The 22,791-nt window shown below is 35.5% G+C and overlaps 2 protein-coding genes across 2 annotated transcripts; both read left to right on the top strand.

Moving 5' to 3' along the window:
* The first annotated feature begins 6,684 nt into the window (after positions 1 to 6,684).
* LOC109614471 (uncharacterized) lies at positions 6,685 to 9,339 on the top strand. The gene is made up of 4 exons (XM_020040000.2): positions 6,685 to 6,863; positions 8,831 to 8,925; positions 9,006 to 9,138; positions 9,201 to 9,339. Exons 1-4 carry the CDS (start codon positions 6,740 to 6,742, stop codon positions 9,320 to 9,322), a joined length of 474 nt encoding a protein of 157 aa, XP_019895559.1. The 5' UTR covers positions 6,685 to 6,739; the 3' UTR covers positions 9,323 to 9,339.
* An 8,011-nt stretch (positions 9,340 to 17,350) lies between these two features.
* On the top strand, positions 17,351 to 20,902 carry LOC105262557 (uncharacterized). The gene is made up of 4 exons (XM_011297969.3): positions 17,351 to 17,509; positions 20,310 to 20,404; positions 20,489 to 20,627; positions 20,695 to 20,902. The coding sequence occupies exons 1-4, from the start codon at positions 17,407 to 17,409 to the stop codon at positions 20,787 to 20,789; spliced, it is 432 nt and encodes a 143-aa protein (XP_011296271.1). The 5' UTR covers positions 17,351 to 17,406; the 3' UTR covers positions 20,790 to 20,902.
* Positions 20,903 to 22,791: the final 1,889 nt, after the last annotated feature.

Below are 22,791 nucleotides of genomic sequence, written 5' to 3'. Positions count from 1 at the left end.
TTTCAGGCCTAGTTTGGTTGCTTGTGCAAAATTCCATACTATTCGGGCTGATAATACACTTTTGGTGCACAATAAAAAGCAAATCGGACGAAGATATATGTGGGAGCTATATCTAAATTTTGACCGATTATCTCCAATTTCAATTGGGTTCGTCCTTGGACCAAACAAATGATTTGTGCAAATTTTATCTGGATAGGGCACTAAATGCGAACTGTACTTTGTTTACAAAAATACATGGACAGACGGACGGACGGAGGACGGACATGCATCGAGCAGACGATGATACTCCGGTTGCAATAGTCGCCTTAATCATATACGGGTACAGTTTGGCACAATGAATCTCGAGTTTAAGTTATCGCCTCGATGATACTTGGGATGATGATGATGGACTTAATTGGATTGATTTAGTCACCTTGACGAGGCTCGGCTTGTACGTTTTGACTGGTTTGATAATCGGGCTGATGTAGACGCTACGAAGGTACCCAGGCTGATGAAATCAATTGGATGATATTCGGATGTATGAGCCAGCTCTATCATATTCGGGCTCATGAAGTCAGCTTGATTATATTCGAGTTAAAGCAAGCGGTTCGGTGATATTCGACTTGAAACAGTCCAATTGGGTGTTTTCTGTCGATACTCAAAAGATATTCTTTGGAAGAAGTGAAGAAATCACGGGAAGTGGACGTGTTCGTGTTGCCTACAAATGACCGAGTTAAATGGTATTAGTCAGATCGCATTCAGAATTTCCACTCTTTGGGATACGAAAAGATGTTCCTTAGCAACTAAAATAAATGGCGCCCAATTTAAAACACGGATATCTGCATTTTTCGTTCATGAAAGTTTAGTGTGTCCTTATGGACTGAACTCACTTAAAATTATGATCCCTATGTGTGGATGGAGCCAGAAGTAGTGAACCGATTAACTTGATCTTTTTTATACCCTCCACCATACTATGGAGGATATATTAACTTTGTCATTCCGTTCGTAACTCCTCGAAATACTCATGTCAGACCCAACAAAGTATATATATTCTTGATCAGCGTAAAATTAGCAATGTCCGTCTGTCTGTCTGTTGTAATCACGCTATCTTTCGAACGAATTGAGATAGAAGGCTAAAATTTTGCACACATGTTTTTTTTTCAGTAGGCAGTTTAGTTCGTAAATGGGTCATGTAGGTCCACGTTTTCATATAGCCCCCATTGTTTTAAATTTGGTATTTGAAGTTCGTAATGAATACTACAGCATAAGGCAGAAATTTACCGGTGCAGGTCCACGTCTTCGTATAGCCCCCATATAACGGTACCTCCCAAAATTCGGTATTTTGATGATTTTAGCGTCTTTATTCACCGGAATTGTTACAAATTACCTTTTTAGAGTTCGTAATGGGAACTAAAGTCTATGACAGAAAATTGCCTATGCAGGTCCAGGTCTTCGTATAGGCCCCATATATCAGTACCTCCCTATATTCGGTGTTTTGACGAGTTTAGGTACAATACCCACCGAAATTGTTTGAGATATCGTATTTGACGTTAGTAATGGATGCTATAGCCTGTGACAGAAAATTGTCCATGCTGGTTCAGGTCTTCGCACATAATGGATATACGATATTTTGATGATTTTAGCTACATTATTCACCGTTTATTTCAAGTTTCGAATTTGAATATGGTAATGGCTAATGGCAAACAGACCCAAATATAACGGCTATATTCGGTATTTTTAAAATTTTAACAGAATTTTTTAAGGATTTTATTTTTTGAAAATTTCCAAATTCGTTCCAAATGGTTGAGGGTATTCAAAGTTCGGCCCGGCCGAACTTATTGCTTTTTAACTTGTTTGGATTTAAAAACTATTTAAACGGCAATATTTCAGATAAATTGTTCAGCGCCATCTATTGACAAATATTGCACTGTTTTCGTCTTCTTGATTCGTGTCTTTGATGATAAAATCAAAATTTTAAAAATAGATGTCGCCACAATGACCGCAGCTTTTTTTCTCGATCATATATCCAAGCTAATGGAATTTTTGATAAAGGGAACACCTAACGAAGAAAATTTGAACTACATTATTGGAATTACGAACGAAACTTACCATCCACTGTTAACAACAGATTCTGAAAAACCTGTCATAAGCGTGAAATAGCTGATTTGTTTTGTATTACAGTTACAGTAACAGCATCGTGTTGTTACATTATGACATTCCAAATGCTAATAGATGTAAATATTTTAGATTCTTTAAGAGATTTTTGAAATAATGCGTCAAGTGAAATTGAATATTTTCCCTAGCTTTAAGTAAATTAATTTTTGTTAGTATTTATACACATAACATTTCGCTGAAGGTGAAATTCGAAATATTGGAATATGAAATAAATACAACAACAAAGACCTTACGCTCGAACAACACTTGTTTTATTGAATATTTTCCAAAAATTATCACATATCTAAAGGGTGAGATGAAAAAAACTGCAACCAACTTCAGAATGCTGTCAGCCACTCGTCCGACAGCTGGTGAAATTACTCCAGTGACAGCTCATTATATCTTTTACAAGCGTACAAAAGCATTTTGGTGAGAATTTTTCAGAAAAAAACTTATTCGCGATGGAATTCAAGCGTGATTTATTTATATTTGGCTGGAAAACCACAAGCGGCTATCGTAAGAGCACTCCAGCGTTTAAATGTGAATGAATATTTTGTGTCTCGTACCATAGCTCGTTATCGTGATACTGGTAGCGTAGCCCGACGTCAAGGAAGTGGAAGTGGACGGAAGAAAACAGGAACATCAGCAGAAATGGTTGGAAAAGCACAGAAGCGACTTGATGGAAACCCGCGTCGCAGTGGCCGAAAAATGGCTCGTGAGCTGAACATATCGCAATACTCTATTCGGAAAATATTAAAAAATGAGCTCAGGGTAAAACCATTGAAATTTCAAAAAGTGAAAATAGTGACCGAAAGTGATGAACTGCCGAATTTCAAAATCTATATTACGCGATTTTTTTAGATTTTATACTTTTATGTCAAGAGGCCATTCTGAATTGACAAAATTTGTCAAAATCGGTTCAGCCATTCTTGAGATATAAGCATTCTAACTAACATCCCCTACCTTTGTATATACACATTGTATATATTTCGCTATGTATAACCGATATATTTACTATCGGCATCTACGTAACGGTCAGAATTGACCTGTTCGTCTATTTGTGATTTCGCCGAGATTAAAAATATTTGCGGTTTAATGGAAAATTTGACTTTTATTTAACACAAATGTTGTGGCCTATTTCACCCACTAAATATTACCCAATGACCATCAACATTGGAAGGCTTCTGCCCAGCCCTAAGCTCTAGCCCCATGCTAACTTCCGCTTTGATTGGTTTATAATTGCGACCTGTAGAGCAACTGCAAAATCAGGATTTTTTTCAGTTTTTGATCCATTTCAACCCCTAAATATTTTGCGATCATCTCGAAAAGAAATAGGGTTCTATTCTGACCCTAGCCCAACCTCTATTCTAAATTTCGTGAAGATCGGGTAGAGTGATTACAAATTAACATGGACAGACGGACAGACGGACGGACGGACATACATAGCTAGATCGACGCAGCTCGGCGAGATAGGAAGATCCATATATACTTTTCTATGTGGGAAACCAATATTTCGTGGTGTTACATAATTTTTGGCCCAATCAAACTTATGATACCCCCAACACATAGTTTTGTAGGGTATAAAAAAACAAACGAAACTTTGAATACCCTCCACCATTTGGAAAGAATTAGAAAATTAAAAAAATAAATAAAATCCGATATATGGGGGATATACGATATCGTGGACCTATATAGTTAATTCTCTCTCAGGGGTTAAAGTACTCACAAGGGATTTTCCGGGGTTTTATACCCTCCATCATAGTATGGAGGGTATATTAAGTTTGTCATTTCGTTTGTAACACCTCGAAATACTCGTGTCAGACCCAACAAAGTAGATATATTCTTGATCAGCATAAAATTCTATGTCGATTTAGCGATGTCCGTCTGACCGTCTATCCGTCGGTTCGTCTGTCAATCTGTGGAAATCACTCTAGCTCCCGAACGAAATGAAGTAGATTAATACAATTTTACTCAAAATTAAAATGTCTGCAGGACTTTTGGTATTAAAAAGGATCATGTAGGGCCACGTTTTGGTATAGCCCCCATATAACGGTACCTCCCGATATTCGGTATTTTGATGATTTTAGCTACATTATTCATCGGAATTGTTTCAAATTTGGTATTTGAAGTTCGTAATAGATACTACAGCCTAAGGCAAAAAAACTGTTTGTGTAGGTCCACGTCTTCGTATAGCCCCCGATATTTGGTATGGGCGATATTCGGTATTTTGATGATTTTAGCGACATTATTCATCGGAATTGTTTCCAATTTGGTATTTTAAGTTCGTAATAGATACTACAGCCTAAGGCAGAAAATTGTCTGTACAAGTCCACATTTTTGTATAGCCCCCATATAACGGTACCTCCCTATATTCGGTATTTTGATGATTTTACATTATTACATTATTCACCGGAATTGTTTCAAATTTCGTTTTTGAAATTCGTAATGGATACTGCAGCCTAAGGAAGAAAATTGTCTGTACAAGTCCACATTTTTGTATAGCCCCCATATAATAATACCTCCCTATATTGATGATTTTAGCCACATTGTCCACCGAATTTGTTATTAAGTTTCGCGTTTGAATATTGTAATGGCTTATAACAAAAGTTGCGTATGCAGGTCCACGTCGTCGGTTAGACCCTAATATGACGGCTACATTTGGTATTTTTAAGATTTTAACAGAATTTTTAACCGATTTTATTTTTTTGAAAATTATTAAATTCGTTCCAAATGGTGGAGGGTATTCAAAGTTCCGCCGGGCCGAAATTACAGCTCTTTTACTTGTTTATTTTCAAATCCACGATTGTAGCTCTTAGTGTTCTTGAAAAAATATTCCCTTAAAAATCCACGATTATAGCTCTTAGTGTTTTCCGTTTAAAATCAACGATAATAGCTCTTGTCCTTGGAAAAATATTCTTTTAAATTCCACGATTACCACTCTTTCCTTCCTTTAAACATCCACGATTATAGCTCTTAGTGTACTCGAAAAAATATTCCCTCAAAAATCCACGATTATAACTTTGATAGTCCTTCCTTTAAAAATCCACGATTATAGCTCTTAGTGTAGTCGAAAAAATATTCCCTCAAAAATCCACGATTATAACTCTTAGTTTTCTTAAAAAATATTCTTTTGAAAATCCACGATTATAGCTCCTTGTGTCCTTGAAAAAATATTCCTTTAAAAATCCACGATTATAGCTCTTAGTGTCCTTGAAAAAATATTCCTTTAAAAATCCACGATTATAGCTCTTAGTGTACTCGAAAAAATATTCCCTCAAAAATCCACGATTATAACTCTGATAGTCCTTCCTTTAAAAATCCATGATTATAGCTCTTAGTGTCCTTGAAAAAATATTCCTTTAAAAATTCACGATTATAGCTCTTAGTTTTCTTAAAAAATATTCTTTTGAAAATCCAAGAAATATATTCCTTGAAAAATATTCCTTAATCCTTGAAAAATTTTCCTTTAAAAATCCACGATTATAGCTCTTAGTTTTCTTAAAAAATATTCTTTTGAAAATCCAAGAAATATATTCCTTGAAAAATATTCCTTAATCCTTGAAAAATTTTCCTTTAAAAATCGACGATTATAGATCTTTGTGTCCTTGTAAAAATATTTAAATTATAAAAAAAATTTATGATTATAACTTTAATAGTACTTGAAAAAAATATTCTTTTAAAAATCCACTATTATGATTCTGACAGTCCTTGAAAAATTATCCTTGAAAAAAATTACCATAATAGCTTTGATAGTATTTGAGAAAATACGCCTTCAAAAATCCACGTGTCCTTGAAAATATATTTTTAAAAATCCACGATTAGAGCTCTTAGTGTCCTTGAAAAAATATTTCATTAAAAATTCGCGATTATAGCTCCTAATGTCATTGAAAAGATATTCCTTCCTAAAAATCCTCGATAATAGCTCTTAGTGTCTTTGAAAAAATATTCCTTTATGACTCTGAAAGTCCTCGAATAATTATCCTTAAAAAATCTATCATAATGGCCTTGATAGTGTTTGAGAAAATATTCTTTAAAAAAAATCCACGTTTATGGCTATGAAATTCCTTGAAAAAATATTCAGTAAAACTAAAAAAGTAGAACTTTACGACAAATAAATTTGGGAGTTTTAACTATTTATTGACATCGTTTTTCCAGCATAAATAATGAAGCCTATTCTATTTTAAGATTCTAGAAATGTACCCTAAATGAAGATATTTGTTATAGGTGGCTCATATGGCGCCCAATAATAATAACATAACAATAGCATATATTTTCAGTTGCTTTATATTCAGGTGATGCTATAAAAAAAAAACCTTCAATTCTACAATTACTCTTCATAAAACCCCAATATTCTCTACACCTCTTCCGAAATCCAGACGTCTGTAGGGTTGCCAAAATTCGACCTTCTCGCCTTTTTTTTCCTCTTGCTCATTGCCTCGTTTTGGTAATTTGATGTCAACAAACTTTTTGCTGACACCCGAAAAAACTGCAGCAGAACTTTGTTCCTCGTTTGTTTTGTTTTTACGGCATTTTTCAGTATTCTCACATAGATCGAAACTGAGTGTTGTAAAAATTTCAACAACGCATTTCAAATAAAAAAAAAACTATGGCATTAAATGCCTTCCATATCCATGGCATAATTGTGGGTGTTCTAACCTTACTTGTATCCTTGGCACTGATGTTATTTCAAGGAGAAATGCTGGTACTTTTGGTTAAAAATAAAACTGATGGTAAGAAATGTGAAATATTGAAAGTGAATTCATTGGTGAGATCAATTACGAAACGAGAATGTTTCACTTACGAGTTTTTAATAGAAATAAAGAAAAAAATTAATGTATAGTCTTTGAAATTAAAATGTAACTTTATAAATTGATTTAAAATAACAACTAAGCAAGCAGTAAGTTCGGCCAGGCAGAACTTGAATATCCTCCACCTATTGGAAAGAATTTAGTAATTTCAAAAACCAAAAAAAATATTATTAAAAAAAATTAAAAAAAAACTGTTTAAATCTTAAAAATACGGAATATAGGGATTTGCAGTTATGTTGGGATCTATACGAAGACTTGAACCTGAATGGGCAATTTTCTGTCGCAGGCTGTAGTACCGATTACGAAATTTGAAACTTTGAAAATTTGAAAAATGTCTGTAAAATCATCAAATTATCGAATTTAAGGAGATACATTTATATGGGGGCTATACCTAAAAGTACATCTATATAGCCCTTTTCAATACCAAAAGCCCTGCAGAAAATTATGTCTATTTTTTATACCCTACACCACAAAGTGGTCAGGGTATTATGTCTTAGTGCATTTGTTTGTAACAGGCAAAAGGAAACGAGATAGACCCATAGTTTCTTTTGATGATCTGCATAGAATCACATTCTGAGTCGATTTATGCATGTCCGTCTGTCCGTCCGTCTGTCCGTCCGTCTGTCCATGTATTTTGTAAACAAAGTACAGTTCGCATTTATTGCCCCATCCAGATGAAATTTTGCACATATCATTTGTTTGGCCCAAGGACGAACCCTATTGAAATTGGAGATAATCGGTCAAAATTTAGATATAGCTCCCATATATATCTTCGTCCGATTTGCCCTTTTTTGTGCACCAAACGTCTAATATTTGCCCAAATAGTATGGAATTTTGCACATACAACCAAATTAGGCCTGAAAATAAGTATGCGAAATTTGATTGAAATCGGTTCAGATATAGCTATAGCTCCCATATATATTGTTCATCCGATTTGTTATTTTTGCCCTCCGCAGCCGTAATATGCATTCTGTAATATATATATTTGGGGAAATATATCAAATGCAGCTCAGAAATACCTTTGTTAAATTTTATCGAGATCGGTTCCGATTTGGATATAGCTCCCATATATATCTTTATCCGATTTCAAATTAATTGTGCACCAAATCGGCAATACAAGTCCGAATTTAAAAGATACAAATGCTTCGGCATATTGGGTCTTTTGAACTTTAAATTCTAATTATAATCCTAGCGTGTATGATTGAACTCTCCCATAAAAAAAAACTTTAAATTGTTATGTGGAGCTCTACTAAATTAGCAAAGTGGTGTAGGGTATCATAAAGTCGGCCCCGCCCGACATTTTGAAGATTTGAAGTTCATAATGTATACTAAAGCCTAAGACAGAAAATTTTCTGTGCTGGTCCACATCTTCGTAAAGCCCCCATATAACGGAATCTCCCGAAATTCGGTCTTTTGATGATTTTAGCGACATTATTCTCAGTAATTATTTCAAATTTGGTATTTGAAGTTCGAAATGGATGATACAGCCTAAGACTGAAAATTGTCTGTGCAGGTCCACGTTTTAGTATAACCCCTGTGATACCTCTTTATTCTCTTCAAGTTTCGCATTTGAATTTTTATGGACCTATGCAGGTCCATGTCGTCGTATAGACCCTAAAATAACGACTACTTTCTGTATTTTTAAAATTTTAAGAAAATTGTTAACGGATTTTATTTTTTTGGAAAATTGCCAAATTCGTTTCAAATTGTGAAGGGGATTTAAAGTTCGGCCCAGTTGAACTTATAGCTTTTTTAGTTTTTTAATTCTGCTCTCATAGTATTATGAGTTTCTCCTGTAATGTGTCTTAATTTTTTGGAATATTAATTTTAATATTATATTTTTCGAGTTGCTAATTTTATTTATTTTTTCATTATTCTTTTTTTTTTAGATTCAAACACCAATATCAGCCCACAAATTATAATAATAGTGACTGCTGTCATATTATGCATAACATCCGTCCTTCTGATTTTTGGTATTGTGAAGGTATTATTTATTAAAAATAAAATTAAAAAAATAATTTTTTTGTTTTTTAAATTTTCTCTATTTTATTCGCTATTATTTAGAAACGCCCATACCTCCTATTACCCTGGCTGACTTGTATGATAATTATATCATTGGTTTTCATAATTACCCTGTTTATAGGATTCCTGCATTTATCTTCCTACAAAGGCATTCTTCATATTTTTTCATTTATAGGTAATTTTTAATAACATATGTGTGTACTTTTTAAATTCTTATAATAATTTTACTTTTTCTAGGTTTTATTATAAACATTTTATATCCCATAATTGCACTATATTTAGAGATAAGACAAACAACGACAGGATCAGTGAGTATAAACGACGGATGTTCGGAGATGTTTTTCTATGTTTGTTGTTAATAAATTAATTAAAAAAAAAAAAAATAAATTGGTAATTATTTAAAATTTTATTTAAAGAGGGGTGGAGTCACATAAATCACAGAGAAGATAGGGAAACTACACCTATCGAATGAGCTTTTAATGGTCATAAAAGCTGCTATAGTCAAGTTTCTTTAAAGGGTATAATATCAAATCTAGAGTAATTCCATAGAAGGAATCAAAATGTGCAATCGAAAAAGTCCATCAGATTATAGAATTAGATTTAAAACCAGTAAAGAAAGTCTTAAAGTCCGGCGGGGATGCCTTTATGATAGCCTACACCACTTTGCTAATTTAGTAGAGCTCCACATAACAATTAAAAGTTTTTATGAGAGAATTCAATCATACACGCTATGATTATAATTATAATTTAAAGTTCGAAGTACTAAGTATGCCGAAGCAGTTGTATCTTTTAAATTTGGACTTATATTGCCCATTTGGTGCACAATTAATTTGAAATCGGATAAAAATATATATGGGAGCTATGTCCAAATCTGAATCGATCTCGATAAAATCTGGCAAAGATATTTCTGCATTTGATATATTTCCCTGAATATCGCTGTTACGGAGTGCATATTATGGCTGTGGGTAACAAATATAACGAAGTTATATATGGGAGATATATCCAAATCCGAACCGATCTCGATAAAATTTAGCAAAGGTATTTCTGAGCTGTATTTGATATATTTTCCCAAATATCGTTGTTATAGAGTGCATATTTCCGCTGCGGAGGACAAAAATAACAAATCGGATGTTCAATATATATGGGAGCCATAGCTATATCTGAACCAATTTCGATAAAATTTCGCATACATATTTTCAGGCCTAATTTGGTTGTATGTGCAAAATTCCATACTATTCGGGCTGATATTACACAATACAAGGCAATAAAAGGCAAATCGCTATATCTAAATTTTTACTAATTATCTCCAATTTCAATAGGCCAATCTCCAATCTCCTTGGGCCAAACAAATGATTTGTACAAAACTTCATCTGGATCGGGCAATAAATGCGAACTGTACTTTGTTTACAAAAATACATGAACAGACGGACGGACTGACAGACAGACGGACGGACATGCATAAATCGACTCAGATTGTGATTCTATGCAGACCATCAAAAGTAACTATGGGTCTATCTCTTTTTCTTTTGCCTGTTACAAACAAATGTACAAAGACATAATACCCTGACCAACAGAGACCTCAGTATCAAAATTGAGGGTTTCATCGCCAAATTTAGTACCACTTTGTAATTTTTACAAGACCCCCTCAAAATCTCAAATACAGATACCTAAATATACAATTCCAGAATTTTATCTCTATCCCTTCACCTAATACAAACTATGGTACCAATCAATGTTTTCGTACACAGGGTGAGATAAAAAAAACTGTAACAAAATCAAACGCCATAATTTTTACATTTTTATACCCTACAACACTATGTGTTGGGGGTAGTATAAGTTTGATTGGGCCAGAATTTATGTAACACCTCGAAATATTGGTTTCCCATATAGGAAAGTATATATGGATCTTCCTAGCTCGCCGAGCTGAGTCGATCTAGCTATGTATGTCCGTCCGTCCGTCTGTCCGTCTGTCCATGTTAATTTGTAATCACGCTACAGGTCGCAATTTGCACGAAGGTGGGGTTAGGGTCAGAATAGAAGCCTATTTCTTTTGGAGATGATCGCCAAATGTTTAGGGGTTGAAATGGACCAAATATTGAAAAAATGTGGAATTTCGCATGTAGCTAGAGTTTAGGGCGGGGAAGAAGCCTACCAAATTGGGTGGTCATCGGATAATATTTAGCGGGTAAAATAGACCATATATTTTGTGTTGAAAAAATTCAAAATTTTTCATTACACCGCGAATATTTTAAATCCCGGCGAAATCACAAAGCCATGACAAGGTTACTTCTGATCTTTACATTGATGTTAACATCCAACAAAACGGATATATAGCAAAATATGGGCGATATATTTGTCTATCAAAGAAGATATGCTTGAAAAATCTCTTATACAGAACGTCATTAGTTCAGAATGGCCTCTTGGCAGGAAAGAAAACAAGTCTAAAAATCGTATTAAAATATCTCTCTAAAGATGAAAATATTGATTTTCTAACATTTTCTCATATTTTTTCAATTTTGTCATATTTTTGGCATATTTTCATTTTGAATTAAACATTTGATAATATTTCTACAGCTAACAAAACTAAGTAGTTAGGATATCAGGATATCATATACAGATCTCATTTATGGCCCGATCCTCACAAAATTTTGCATGGGGATAAGATGAGGGTCAGAATAGAAGCCTACTCTTTTTGGAGATGATAGCCATATATTTAGGGGTTGAAATGGACCAAAAAACTGCAAAATAGTCAGCAGGTCGTAATTATCGCCCGATCCTCACGCACATTTGAATGGGGGTTACCGGACATTGCAAAAGCAAGCAGTTTGGGATGGCCATCCAAAAATATTCAATGTGTGAAATAGTTTGCCAACTTTTGTAGACAAAATACGAAAATGTCCATTCCAGTGACTTTTTGGAGAATTCACAAATACAGGAAAGACGCACTTCTGACTATTTCGTTAACGCTGATTTCGTTGAAGAATATAGTCAGATGTCTGTATCTCATATAGAGGCGCTTCAGTCAAAAACCAATAATAAATGTTAATCTTTTGCCACTTCTGGGAGATTATAGGTCTTTGGGAAATATTGGTTCCAGATCTAGGAAGACAATTTAATTACCAATAAATTGGAAATGAGCAAATTAGTTTAAGTTGCTATTATTCGAAAATTAGAGAACGAATCCTGATGGTTTTCTTTTATTATTTGTCACAATATCTTGTGGAATTCTTTCGAGTATCTCGCCTATATAATCTGTATCGTTTATTATAGTGTTGTAGGGTATTCAACGGTCGGCCCCGCTCGGCTGTAGCCTTTGCTTACTTGTCATACCCTCCACCAAAAAAGGTATGGAGGGTATATTAAGTTCGTCATTCCGTTTGTAACTCATCGAAATAATCATTTTAGACCCAACAAAATATATATATTCTTGATCAGCGTAAAATTCTAAGACGATTTAGCCCTGTCCGTCCGTCCGTCTGTCCGTCTGTTGTAATCACGCTACAGTCTAAACGAATTAAGATAGGAAGCTAAAATTTTGCACAGATCTCTCTTTTGTCTGCAGGCAGGTCAAGTTCGAAGATGGGCTATATCGGTCCACGATATCGTATAGCCCCCATATAACGGTACCCCCGATATTCGGTATTTTGATGATGTTAGCCACATTTTTCAATGAAATTGTCTGAAAATCCACACAAGTAGTTCCTTGTGGATACTTTATACCTCGGCAGAGAATTATCTATATAGGTCCACAATATCGTATAGCCCCCATGTAACGGTACCCCCCGATATTCGGTATTTTGATGAGTTTACCCACATTTTTCAACGGAATTGTCGGAAAATCCACACAAGTAGTTCCTTGTGGATACTTTATACCTCGGCAGAGAATTATCTATATAGGTCCACAATATCGTATAGCCCCCATGTAACGGTACCCCCCGATATTCGGTATTTTGATGAGTTTACCCACATTTTTCAACGGAATTGTCGGAAAATCCACACAAGGAGTTCCTTGTGGATACTTTATACCTCGGCAGAGAATTATCTATATAGGTCCACAATATCGTATAGCCCCCATATAACGGTACCCCCACGGTATTCGGTATTTTGATGATTTTTGCCACATTTTTCAATGGAATTGTCTGAAATTCCAAAAAAGAGTCCCTTGTGGGCATTTTACCTCCTCAAAAAGAATTGTCTATATAGGTCCACGATATCGTATATCCCCCATATAACGGTACCCCCCGATATTCGGTATTTTGATGATTTTACCCATATTTTTCAACGGAATTGTCTGAAAATTCACATAAGGAGTTCCTTGTGGGTACTTTATACCTCGGCAGAGAATTATCTATATAGGTCCACAATATCGTATAGCCCCCATATAACGGTACCCCCGATATTCGGTATTTTGATGATGTTAGCCACATTTTTCAATGGAATTGTCTAAAAATCCACACAAGTAGTTCTTTGTGGGTACTTTATACCCTGTCAGAGAATTATCTATATAGGTCCACAATATCGTATAGCCCCCATATAACGTATAGCCCCCATAAAATCTTCACAAGGAGTTCCTTGTGGGTGCTTTATACATCGGCAGAGAATTATCTATATAGATCCACGATATCGTATAGCCCTCATATAACGGTACCCCCGATATTCGGTATTTTGATGTTTTTAGCCATATCTTTCAACGGAATGGTCACAAGGTGTTCTTTGTACACAAGGGGTTCTTTGTGAGCACTTTACCCCCCGACAGAGAATTCTCTATATAGGTTACGATAACGTATAGCTCCCATATAACGGTACCCCGCGATATTCGGTATTTTGATGATTTTAGCCACATTTTCCAATCGTATTGTCTGAAAATCCACACACGGTTTTCTTTGTGAGCACTTTACCCCTGAAACGGAATTGTCTATATATATATTGTCTTTTTCCAATGGAATTATCTGAAAATCCGTACAAGGTGTTCCTTGTGAGTACTTTACACGCAGACATAGATTTATCTTTATAGGTCCACAATATCGTATATCCTCCCATATATCGGCACCTTCCTATATTAGATATTTTAAAGATTTTAAAATAATTTTTATTGGATTTTATTTTTTTGAAAATTTTCTAATTCGTTCCAAATGGTGGAGGGTATTCAAAGTTCGGCCCGGCCCAACTTACTGCTTTTTTACTTGTTTTTTTTTTAATTTTATCGAATGAAAGCAAAAAATGTCGGAAATAGCGTCAAATTTTAGAATAAGTTTAGGTTTGTTCGAATTGTCACCTTTGGCACGAATTATGGCGTTCAAACGGCCAATGAAACCGTCATACGCTGCCCGAATGTTACCCTGCGGTATTTTGGTCCATTCCCGGCGAAGCGCTTGCTTGAGGTGATCGGCACTTTGGTATTTTTGCTTTCCAAAATACTCCAGACACAATAGTACAACGGATTGGTATCCGGATATTTTGGTGGCCATTGTGCGCTAGAAAAGAAGCGAGGAACCTTATTTTGTCACCATTCTTGGGTGGCGCATGCTGAGTGTGATTGTGCTGAGTCCTGTTGATAATATTCGGAATTTATTCTGATGCCACGGTCGATTAATACGAGCGGAGAGCGACCATCACCAAAGCCGGCGCTTGAGTTCTGGTGGCCAACCGAAGGTGCACAGCTGACCTCTTTGGCAAGTAAACACTATCATTTTGTTTGTTTACAAACTGCTGGAGAACGAATGTTTTCTCATCGGAGAAAACCAAATTCGGCAATTCACTGCCAAGCGAAGCAACTCTTTAGCTCTTTTGAGTCTATTTTCTTTCTGTTGCGGTGTAAGTTCTTGCAATTTTTGGAATTTCAATGGGTTCATTTTTCAATATTTACCGAATGGAATATTGCGATATGTTCAGCTCACGAGCCATTTTTCAGCCACTGCGATGCGGGCTGGGATCAAGTCGCTTCTTTCCTTTTCGAACCATTTCTGCAAATGTTGTTGTTTTCTTTCGTCCACTTCCTTGACATCGGGCTACGCTACCAGTATCACGGTAACGAGCGATGGTACGAGACACAAAAGATTATTTCACATTTAAATGCTGGAGTGCTCTAACGATAGCCATTATTGGTTTTCCAGCCAAATATTAAAAAATCACTCTATCACGCTTGAATTCCATCACGAATAACTTTTTTTCTGGAAAATTCTCACCAGAATGCTTTTGTACGCTTGAAAACAATATAATGAGCTGTCACTGGAATAATTTGAACAGCTGTCGGACGAGAGGCTTTGAAATTACAGCCGTCTGAAATTGGTTGTAGTATTTTCATCTCTCCCTTATATTGCGAATTTCCAAAAAGCCTTTGGTACATCTATCATACACTCCAAATTTAAGAGTTCTAGCTCTACTGCTTACTCAGTACCTTTAATACTTTTCGTACCGTTCTAGTACATATTTCCGAAAACTCAGTCTTATTTGACCCATTCGGACCAAGAGAGACCCGCACCCAAAATTTCAAGATTCTTGCTTCTGCCGTTTTTTCTGGACGTCAATTACTTTTCTCTTTTATAAATATAGTTTCAAATATTCAAAATTTTCACCCGCTATGGGGAAAGTGCCAGAATAATTGGTCAGATATCTTCCATCTTAGCTGTTGATAAAAATATGGAATCAGGTGCTCATATCGCGTTTTATGAGATTCATTGTTATTCAAAATTTTGAACCCTTGTGGGACAGGTACCAGAAGTAGTAGTCTGTTCTTTCCGTTCTCCATGGTAGATCTTGTGTTTGTAAAAGTATGTAGTTATGAGAAATTTGAAGAGAGTTGTACTCTTATTTCACTTGCAAAGTTGCAACAAAATCGGATGATACTTTTCTCTAACTATGAAGTAAAATATATAACAAGTAAAAAAGCTGTAAGTTCGGCCGGGCCGATCTTTGAATACTCTTGACAATTTGGAACGATCTTGGCAATTTCCAAAAAATAAAATTCGTTAAAAATTCTGTTGAAATGTTAAAAATATCGAATGTAGCCGTTATATTAGAGTCTATACGATGACGTGGACCTGCATAGGCAACTTTTGTCATAAACCATTACAATAAAATTCTAAATCATCAATATAGGGAGGTACTATTATATGGGGGATATACGAAGACGTGAACCTGCATAGACAATTTTTTGTCTTAGGCTGTAGTATCTATTACGAACTTCAAATGCCAAATTTGAAACATTTCCAGAGAATAATGTAGCTAAAATCATCAAAATACCGAAAAATGGGGGAACCATTATATGGGGGCTATACCAAAACGTAGACCTACATGACCCATTTTCAATACCAAAAGTCCCGGAGACATAATACACATTTGAGTAAAATTTTATTAACCTACTTTATTTCGTTCGGAAGCTAAAGTGATTTCCACAGACGGATAGACGGACAGATGTATAGACGGACGGACATCGCTAAATCGACATAGAGTTTTATGCTGATCAATAATATATATACTTTGTGGGGTCTAAAATTTATACTTCGAGGTATTAAAAACGGAATGAAAAACTTAATATACCCTCCATACAATGGTGGAGGTTATACAAATATAAATTGTTTACATTTATCGTGGGTAAGGTACCAAAAGGAGTTTGATCAATTAGGACCCTTCGAGAGTTGTCGTGCGCACCAGCCAGGCTGACAGACGTATACAACTGGATCGACTCTACATGTTCTGCAACGGATTTGGTTCACGGAGACCTAGGATCTACAACGATGTGGCAGGTTTTGGCCGTATCAAATGATATACACCCTCTTTAGCCATAAGAATGAGGGTATAAACATTAAAAAACACTCTATTAAATTTAGCGAAAATCGATTCAGATTAGGATATAGCTGTGATATGTATTTATTCCATTCGATTTCTAAGTTCAACTGCTCTAAAGGCATACTACACTTTATTCGGCGATCATAGTTAGCATGATATACTTCTTACAAATGCTCAATATAAACTTATGTTCGTTATGGCTACAACTCATAAATAGGCATGATGGTGTAGGGTATCTAAATGTCGAGCCCGCTCCGCGTTTCTTCCCTTCCCTATTGATTTTAAATTGTTTATATCAAAATTTTCTGCTGTTTTTTTTTTTCTAAACATTGATTATCGTTTGATTGAATAATTTCCAGATTCATTACGAATACATACCTACGAACAGGCACATATGCATATGTACATATGTGTAGGTGGAGTTATCCACAATTTACTGCATCTGGTTGAAATTGTCCCTTTTTTGTTTATTCACGTTTGTTTTTTTTTTGTAATTTGATGTCAATAAACTTTATGCTGACACCAAACTTTACTACAGAACAATGGCCAGCAGCTTTTGTTTTGATTCGTTGGCGTTATTAGTATTCGCTAAGGTTTGCTAGAGTGAAAGTCATAACAAAAGTTAAAAGTTTCGGTTTAAAAAAAAAAAATAAGAATGCCAATAACACTTTTTCACGTTCACGGCATAATTGAGGGCGTTTTGTGTTTATTTTTATCCTTGATAATGATTCTATTTCAAGCTGAGATGATCAAATATGGTAAGGCGTGCAAGTATCGAAAAGGAGCTTTACTAATGTACAATTCAATCCTTCCAAAAATCAAAATGTTAATTATACCCTCATCTATATGGTTAGAGAGGGCATATATCCATTGATATATGGTATGCTATGGTATATGTCCATTGATACGGTCAAAACGAAATAACGAATTTAGACCCTTTGGATCAAATCCAAATTTCAGGGAATTCGGAGTCGATCTAGCGATGTAGGTTCGTCTGCCTGTCGGGCTGGTTGCTGAGCACGATAACTCTCGAAGGTAGTATACGATTTGGTTCAAACTTATCCAAGATAATATTATTATTTTCAAAAGCAGCAAATTCGGCCGGACCGAACTTTTTATTCCCTTCACTATTCGGAGGGAATTTGAAAATTTAAACAAGTAAGCAAAGGCTATAGTCGTGCGTGCCGACCATGTGATATTATATCACGGAACACTGCCCAGATATTACCCTCAGCATTTTGACCAGGAATAGTTGCTGTTATTTGTTGTGATCCATTTTACACCTATATATATATATATATATATATATATATATATATATATATATATTCCAATGGTCAACCAAAATGCCAGAATTCTTCCTGTCCTTAACTCTCTTCTCAGGCGTGTCGATTGGCTTCAATTGTTTGATCGGGAATTTTTTTTGTTTTTGGTTTGGAACCCCTAAATATTTTGCTGTCATCTCTAAAATCAAGGGGCCCCTCTCCATCTCCAAATTTAGACTCATCTATATGATTTGCTTGTCTACGATATTTGGCTATATTCGTCAACGAAATCAGCATAAAAAAGCCAGAAGTTCGCCTTTTGTGTATTTCGGATACCGCCTATAAGTAATGTTGGTATTTTTTCACATAAATGTTTCACACAAATGTTGTGAGCTATTTCGCCCACTAAATATTACCCGATGGCCATCAAAATTGGAAGGCTTCTGCCCAGCCCTAAGCTCTAGCCCCATTCTAACTTCCGCTTTGATTGGTCTATAATTGCGACCTGTAGAGCAACTGCAAAATCAGGATTTTTTCAGTTTTTGATCCATTTCAACTCCTAAATATTATGCAAACATCTCCAAAAGAAATAGGGTTCTATTCTATTCCTAGCCCCACCTCCATTCTAAATTTCGTGAAGATCGGACCATAATTGCGACCTGTAGAGTGATTACAAATTAACATGGACAGACGGACGAACGGACATTCATAGCTAGATCGACTCAGCTCGGCGAGCTAGGAAGATCCATATATACTTTCCTATGTGGGAAACCAATATTTCGTTGTGTTACATAATTTTTGGCTCAATCAAACTTATAATACTCCCAACACACACAGTGTTGTAGGGTATAAAAAAAATCCGTCGAAAAATATCGCTCCAATAAAAACCTTTATATGGGGGCTACCCGAAGACGAAGTAATTTTTTGTGATAGGCTATAATTACGATTCCGAACTTCAAATACGAAATTTGACGCATTTCCGGTGAATAATGTCGTTAATATCATTGAAATACCGAATAAAGGGAGGTACTGTTGTATGGGGGCTATATTAATGTAGCGAAAATCCTGGAAATAAGGAATATCTCGGGCTAGTGTTATATGGGTGCTATACTAAAACGCAGACCTATATAGACAATTCTCTTCCAGAGGGTAAAGTACTCAGAGAGAACTCCTTGTGAAGAGTTTCAGACTATTCCATTGAAAAATGTGGCAAAAATTATCAAAATACCGAATATTGGGGGGGGGGGGGGTAGACCGATATAGCCTATCTTTGAACTTGACCTGCCTGCAGACAAAACACAGATCGATGCAAAATTTTAGCTTCCTATCTTTACTTGTTTTGACTCTGGCGTGATTACAACAGATGGACAGACGGAGGGACGTCTTAGAATTTTGCGCTGATCAAGAATATACATACTTTGTTGGGTCTAAAATTATTTTTTCGATGAGTTTCTAAGGGAATGTCGATCATACTATGTATGGTGGAGGGTATAAAAAAATATTTTACTGCAGAGAAAGAGAAACGATAACCCGAACTTGCTCCAACTTTGCAAATTTTTATATATCCACCACAGCTACGTCAGGTGCGAAAATGCACAATATCGGTCCACTCCATCAAGTATTTCCCGCACAAAGGGTCAAAATTTTGAATAATTATAGCTCTGATGATGATGGAATATATATCGGTCCACACCTTCTGGTACCTCCCCCAAAAGGGGTCACAATTTTAAATATCAATGAAGCTCATGAATTCCGAATTTATATTTTACAGATTCCATTATTTCTATTAACTCAAGATTTGTTGTGAAGATGGGATAAATCGGTTTTTTCCTTCTGATACCTCAGCCACAAAAGGCCTAAATTGTCAATACTTTTAGTTGCGGAGCAATTCAGCGATTTTTTTCGTACAATTCAGTATCACATTTAGTAAAATTTTGTACCTTTCGTCCGCTGGCTGAATACATTTTGAAACCCAAATCTTCATGTTAACCATATACACCAGCAGATTTCCAAATCAATCCGTTCCACCAAAACCAAATTAAACCGAATTTAGTACCATTTAGTACAGTTGTCATACATATGAAACACCTACTTATATCAATTATCACCACTTATATCAATCAAATCTTAATTTTTATATCAAATGTGAAGATTTTTACTGTACCCGTTCTGAAGACAAGATAATTTACGATAATAAGTGTTTTTAGTACCCTTATAGTCTGAATTTCCAAAAACGTAGCCTTATCTTACCTCTACACACCAACATTGACCAGCATGCAAAATTTATTTTTAGTTCCAGAAAATAACATCCACCCGCACATAGCATTAATTTTGGCTGCAGTTATTTTATCGGCAACATCAGGCCTTATGATTATTGGCATAATAAAGGTAAATATATAAGTATATACATAGACATAAGGAAAATCTCACTGCGATATTGGATATTTATGACAATTTCCCATTTCCATTTAGAAACGTCCACTCTTCCTACTGCCCTGGATTATTTTCATGATTTTGGTATCAGCAGTTCATATTATTTTCCTGATCATAGCCTGTATGCAATTGTTTTCTTTCCACTACAAGGGATGGATTATATTTCTAATTGTGACAGGTGGGTATTGACTCAATAAACTTTGAAATTTGTCCATAATATTTTTTTTTTTTTTTTATACACATAGGTTTTAATATCAAAATTATTTTCCCTGTGATTGGTATCTATTTGGAGCTGCGCGACGAGGGCGGCAATAAATTGGATGCAATCAGTGTTGAATGATGAATAATTAAATGAAATATTTAATTTTTAAATTGTAACATTACACTGTGCGAAAAATTCAATTATCAATATTTTCATAGAAAATTAAAGAGATTATGAAAGTGGAGCTAAAAATCGGCATTTTGAAAGTTTACATCACAAAGTGACCAAAATAGAGATGGGAGTTCCCCCCTATTCCAAATATTTTTTTTCGAATTTTAGGATTAAAAATTCAAGAAGGTAGGTCTTTGCGGTCCTTCTTTAAAAAAAAAATGAAGAAATTCTCTTTTTAAACGGGATAGGAGCAAGTCGAAATATGTGTCGCCAAAATCTGCAATAGGTTCTAGGAGGCGTCAAAAGGCACCATCTTATGTATATACATTTTTATATCAAACAAGTAAAGAAGCAGCTAATTTCGACCGTTCCTCCACCATTTGGAAGGAATTTGAAATTTTTCAAAAAAATCCGTCGAGAACTACCGCTCAAATAAAAACCTTTGCAAGAGGCTATAACAAGACGTGGTACTGGATAAGCAAATTTTTGTGCTAGGCTGTAGTAACGATTTCGAGATACAAATACAAAATTTGACGCGCATACGGTAAATACAGGGTGAGATAAAAAACTGCAACAAAGTCAAACGCCATAATTTTTACATTTTTTTTTTTAATTTTATTGAATGAAAGCAAACAAGTAAAAAAGCTGTAAGTTCGGCCAGGCCGAACTTTGAATACCCTCCACCATTTGGAACGAATTTGGCAATTCTCAAAAACAATAAAATCCGTTAACACTTCTGCTAAAATCTTAAAAGTACCGAATGTAGCTATTACATTAAGGTCTATACGACGACATGAACCTGCGTAGGTAACATTTGTCATAAGCCATTAAAATATTCAAATGCGAAACTTAAAAAAAAATCGGTTATAATGTCTATAAAATCAAAATACCGAATATCGGGAGGTATCGTAATATGGGGGCTATACGAAGACGTGGACCTGCACAGACAATTTTCTGTCTTAGGCTGTAGTATCTATTATGAACTTCAAATACCAAATTAGAATCAATTCCGGTGTAAAATGTCGCTAAAATCATCAAAATACCGAATATAGGGAGGCACAGTTATATGAGGGCTATACCAAGACGTGGACCTACATGACCCATTTTCAATACCAAAAGTCCTGCAGACATAACATACATTTGAGCAAAATTTTATCAATGTACTTCAATTCGTTCGGAAGCTAGAGTGATTTCCACAGACGGACAGACGGATAGACTGACAGACGGACAGACGGATAGACGACGATGGACATCGCTAAAATGACATAGAATTTTATGCTGATCAAGAATATATAAACTTTGTGGGGTCTGAAATGTGTATTTCGAGGTGTTACAAACGGAATGACAAACTTAATGTACCCTCCATACTATGGTGGAGGGTATAAAAATGTGGGAAATAGCATCAAATTTTAGAATAAGTTTAGATTTGGCCACCTTTGGAACGAATTGTGGCCTTAAAACGGCCAATGAATCCGTCACACACTACCCGAATGTTGCTCTGTGGTATTTTGGCCCATTCCCGGCGAAGCCCTTGCTTGAGGTGATCGACACTTTGGTAATTTTTAATGCCAACCTTGCTTTCCAAATACTCCAGATACAATTGTCCAACGGATTGGTATCCGGAGATTTTGGTGGCCATTGTGCGCTGGAAATGAAGCGAGAAACCTCATTTTGTAATCATTCTTGGATGGCGGCCCACGAGCAATTTTTCGGCCAATGCGACGCGAGTTTCGGTAAAGTCGCTTCTTTACTTTTCGAACCATTTCTGCCGATGTTGCTGTTTTCTTCCGTCTATTTCCTTGACGTCAGGGTATGCTACCAGTATCATGGTAACACGCGTCGCAGTGGCCGAATATGGCTCGTGATCTGAACAAATCGCAGTATTCCATACGCCAAATATTGAAAAATGAGCTCGGGATATAGCCATTGAAATTCCAAAAAAGTGCATGAACTTACAACGCAACAGAAA

The sequence above is a fragment of the Musca domestica genome, unplaced genomic scaffold (assembly GCF_030504385.1).
Source record: "Musca domestica strain aabys unplaced genomic scaffold, Musca_domestica.polishedcontigs.V.1.1 16, whole genome shotgun sequence".
Taxonomy (NCBI): Eukaryota; Metazoa; Arthropoda; class Insecta; order Diptera; family Muscidae; genus Musca; species Musca domestica.
The sequence above is the reverse complement of the archived record's forward strand: the minus strand, read 5'-3'. Positions and strand labels throughout refer to the sequence as shown.

What these genes read in the sequence shown, in the direction of transcription:
- LOC109614471 (XM_020040000.2), top strand. Translation starts at nt 6,740, where the DNA reads ATGGCATTAAATGCCTTCCATATCCATGGCATAATTGTGGGTGTTCTA. An exon ending in GGTTAAAAATAAAACTGATG is followed by an intron (nt 6,864 to 8,830) that starts GTAAGAAATGTG and finishes TTTTTTTTTTAG; the next exon opens with ATTCAAACACCAATATCAGC. An exon ending in TCATATTTTTTCATTTATAG is followed by an intron (nt 9,139 to 9,200) that starts GTAATTTTTAAT and finishes TACTTTTTCTAG; the next exon opens with GTTTTATTATAAACATTTTA.
- LOC105262557 (XM_011297969.3), top strand. Translation starts at nt 17,407, where the DNA reads ATGCCAATAACACTTTTTCACGTTCACGGCATAATTGAGGGCGTTTTG. An exon ending in AGCTGAGATGATCAAATATG is followed by an intron (nt 17,510 to 20,309) that starts GTAAGGCGTGCA and finishes ATTTATTTTTAG; the next exon opens with TTCCAGAAAATAACATCCAC. An exon ending in TGATTATTGGCATAATAAAG is followed by an intron (nt 20,405 to 20,488) that starts GTAAATATATAA and finishes ATTTCCATTTAG; the next exon opens with AAACGTCCACTCTTCCTACT.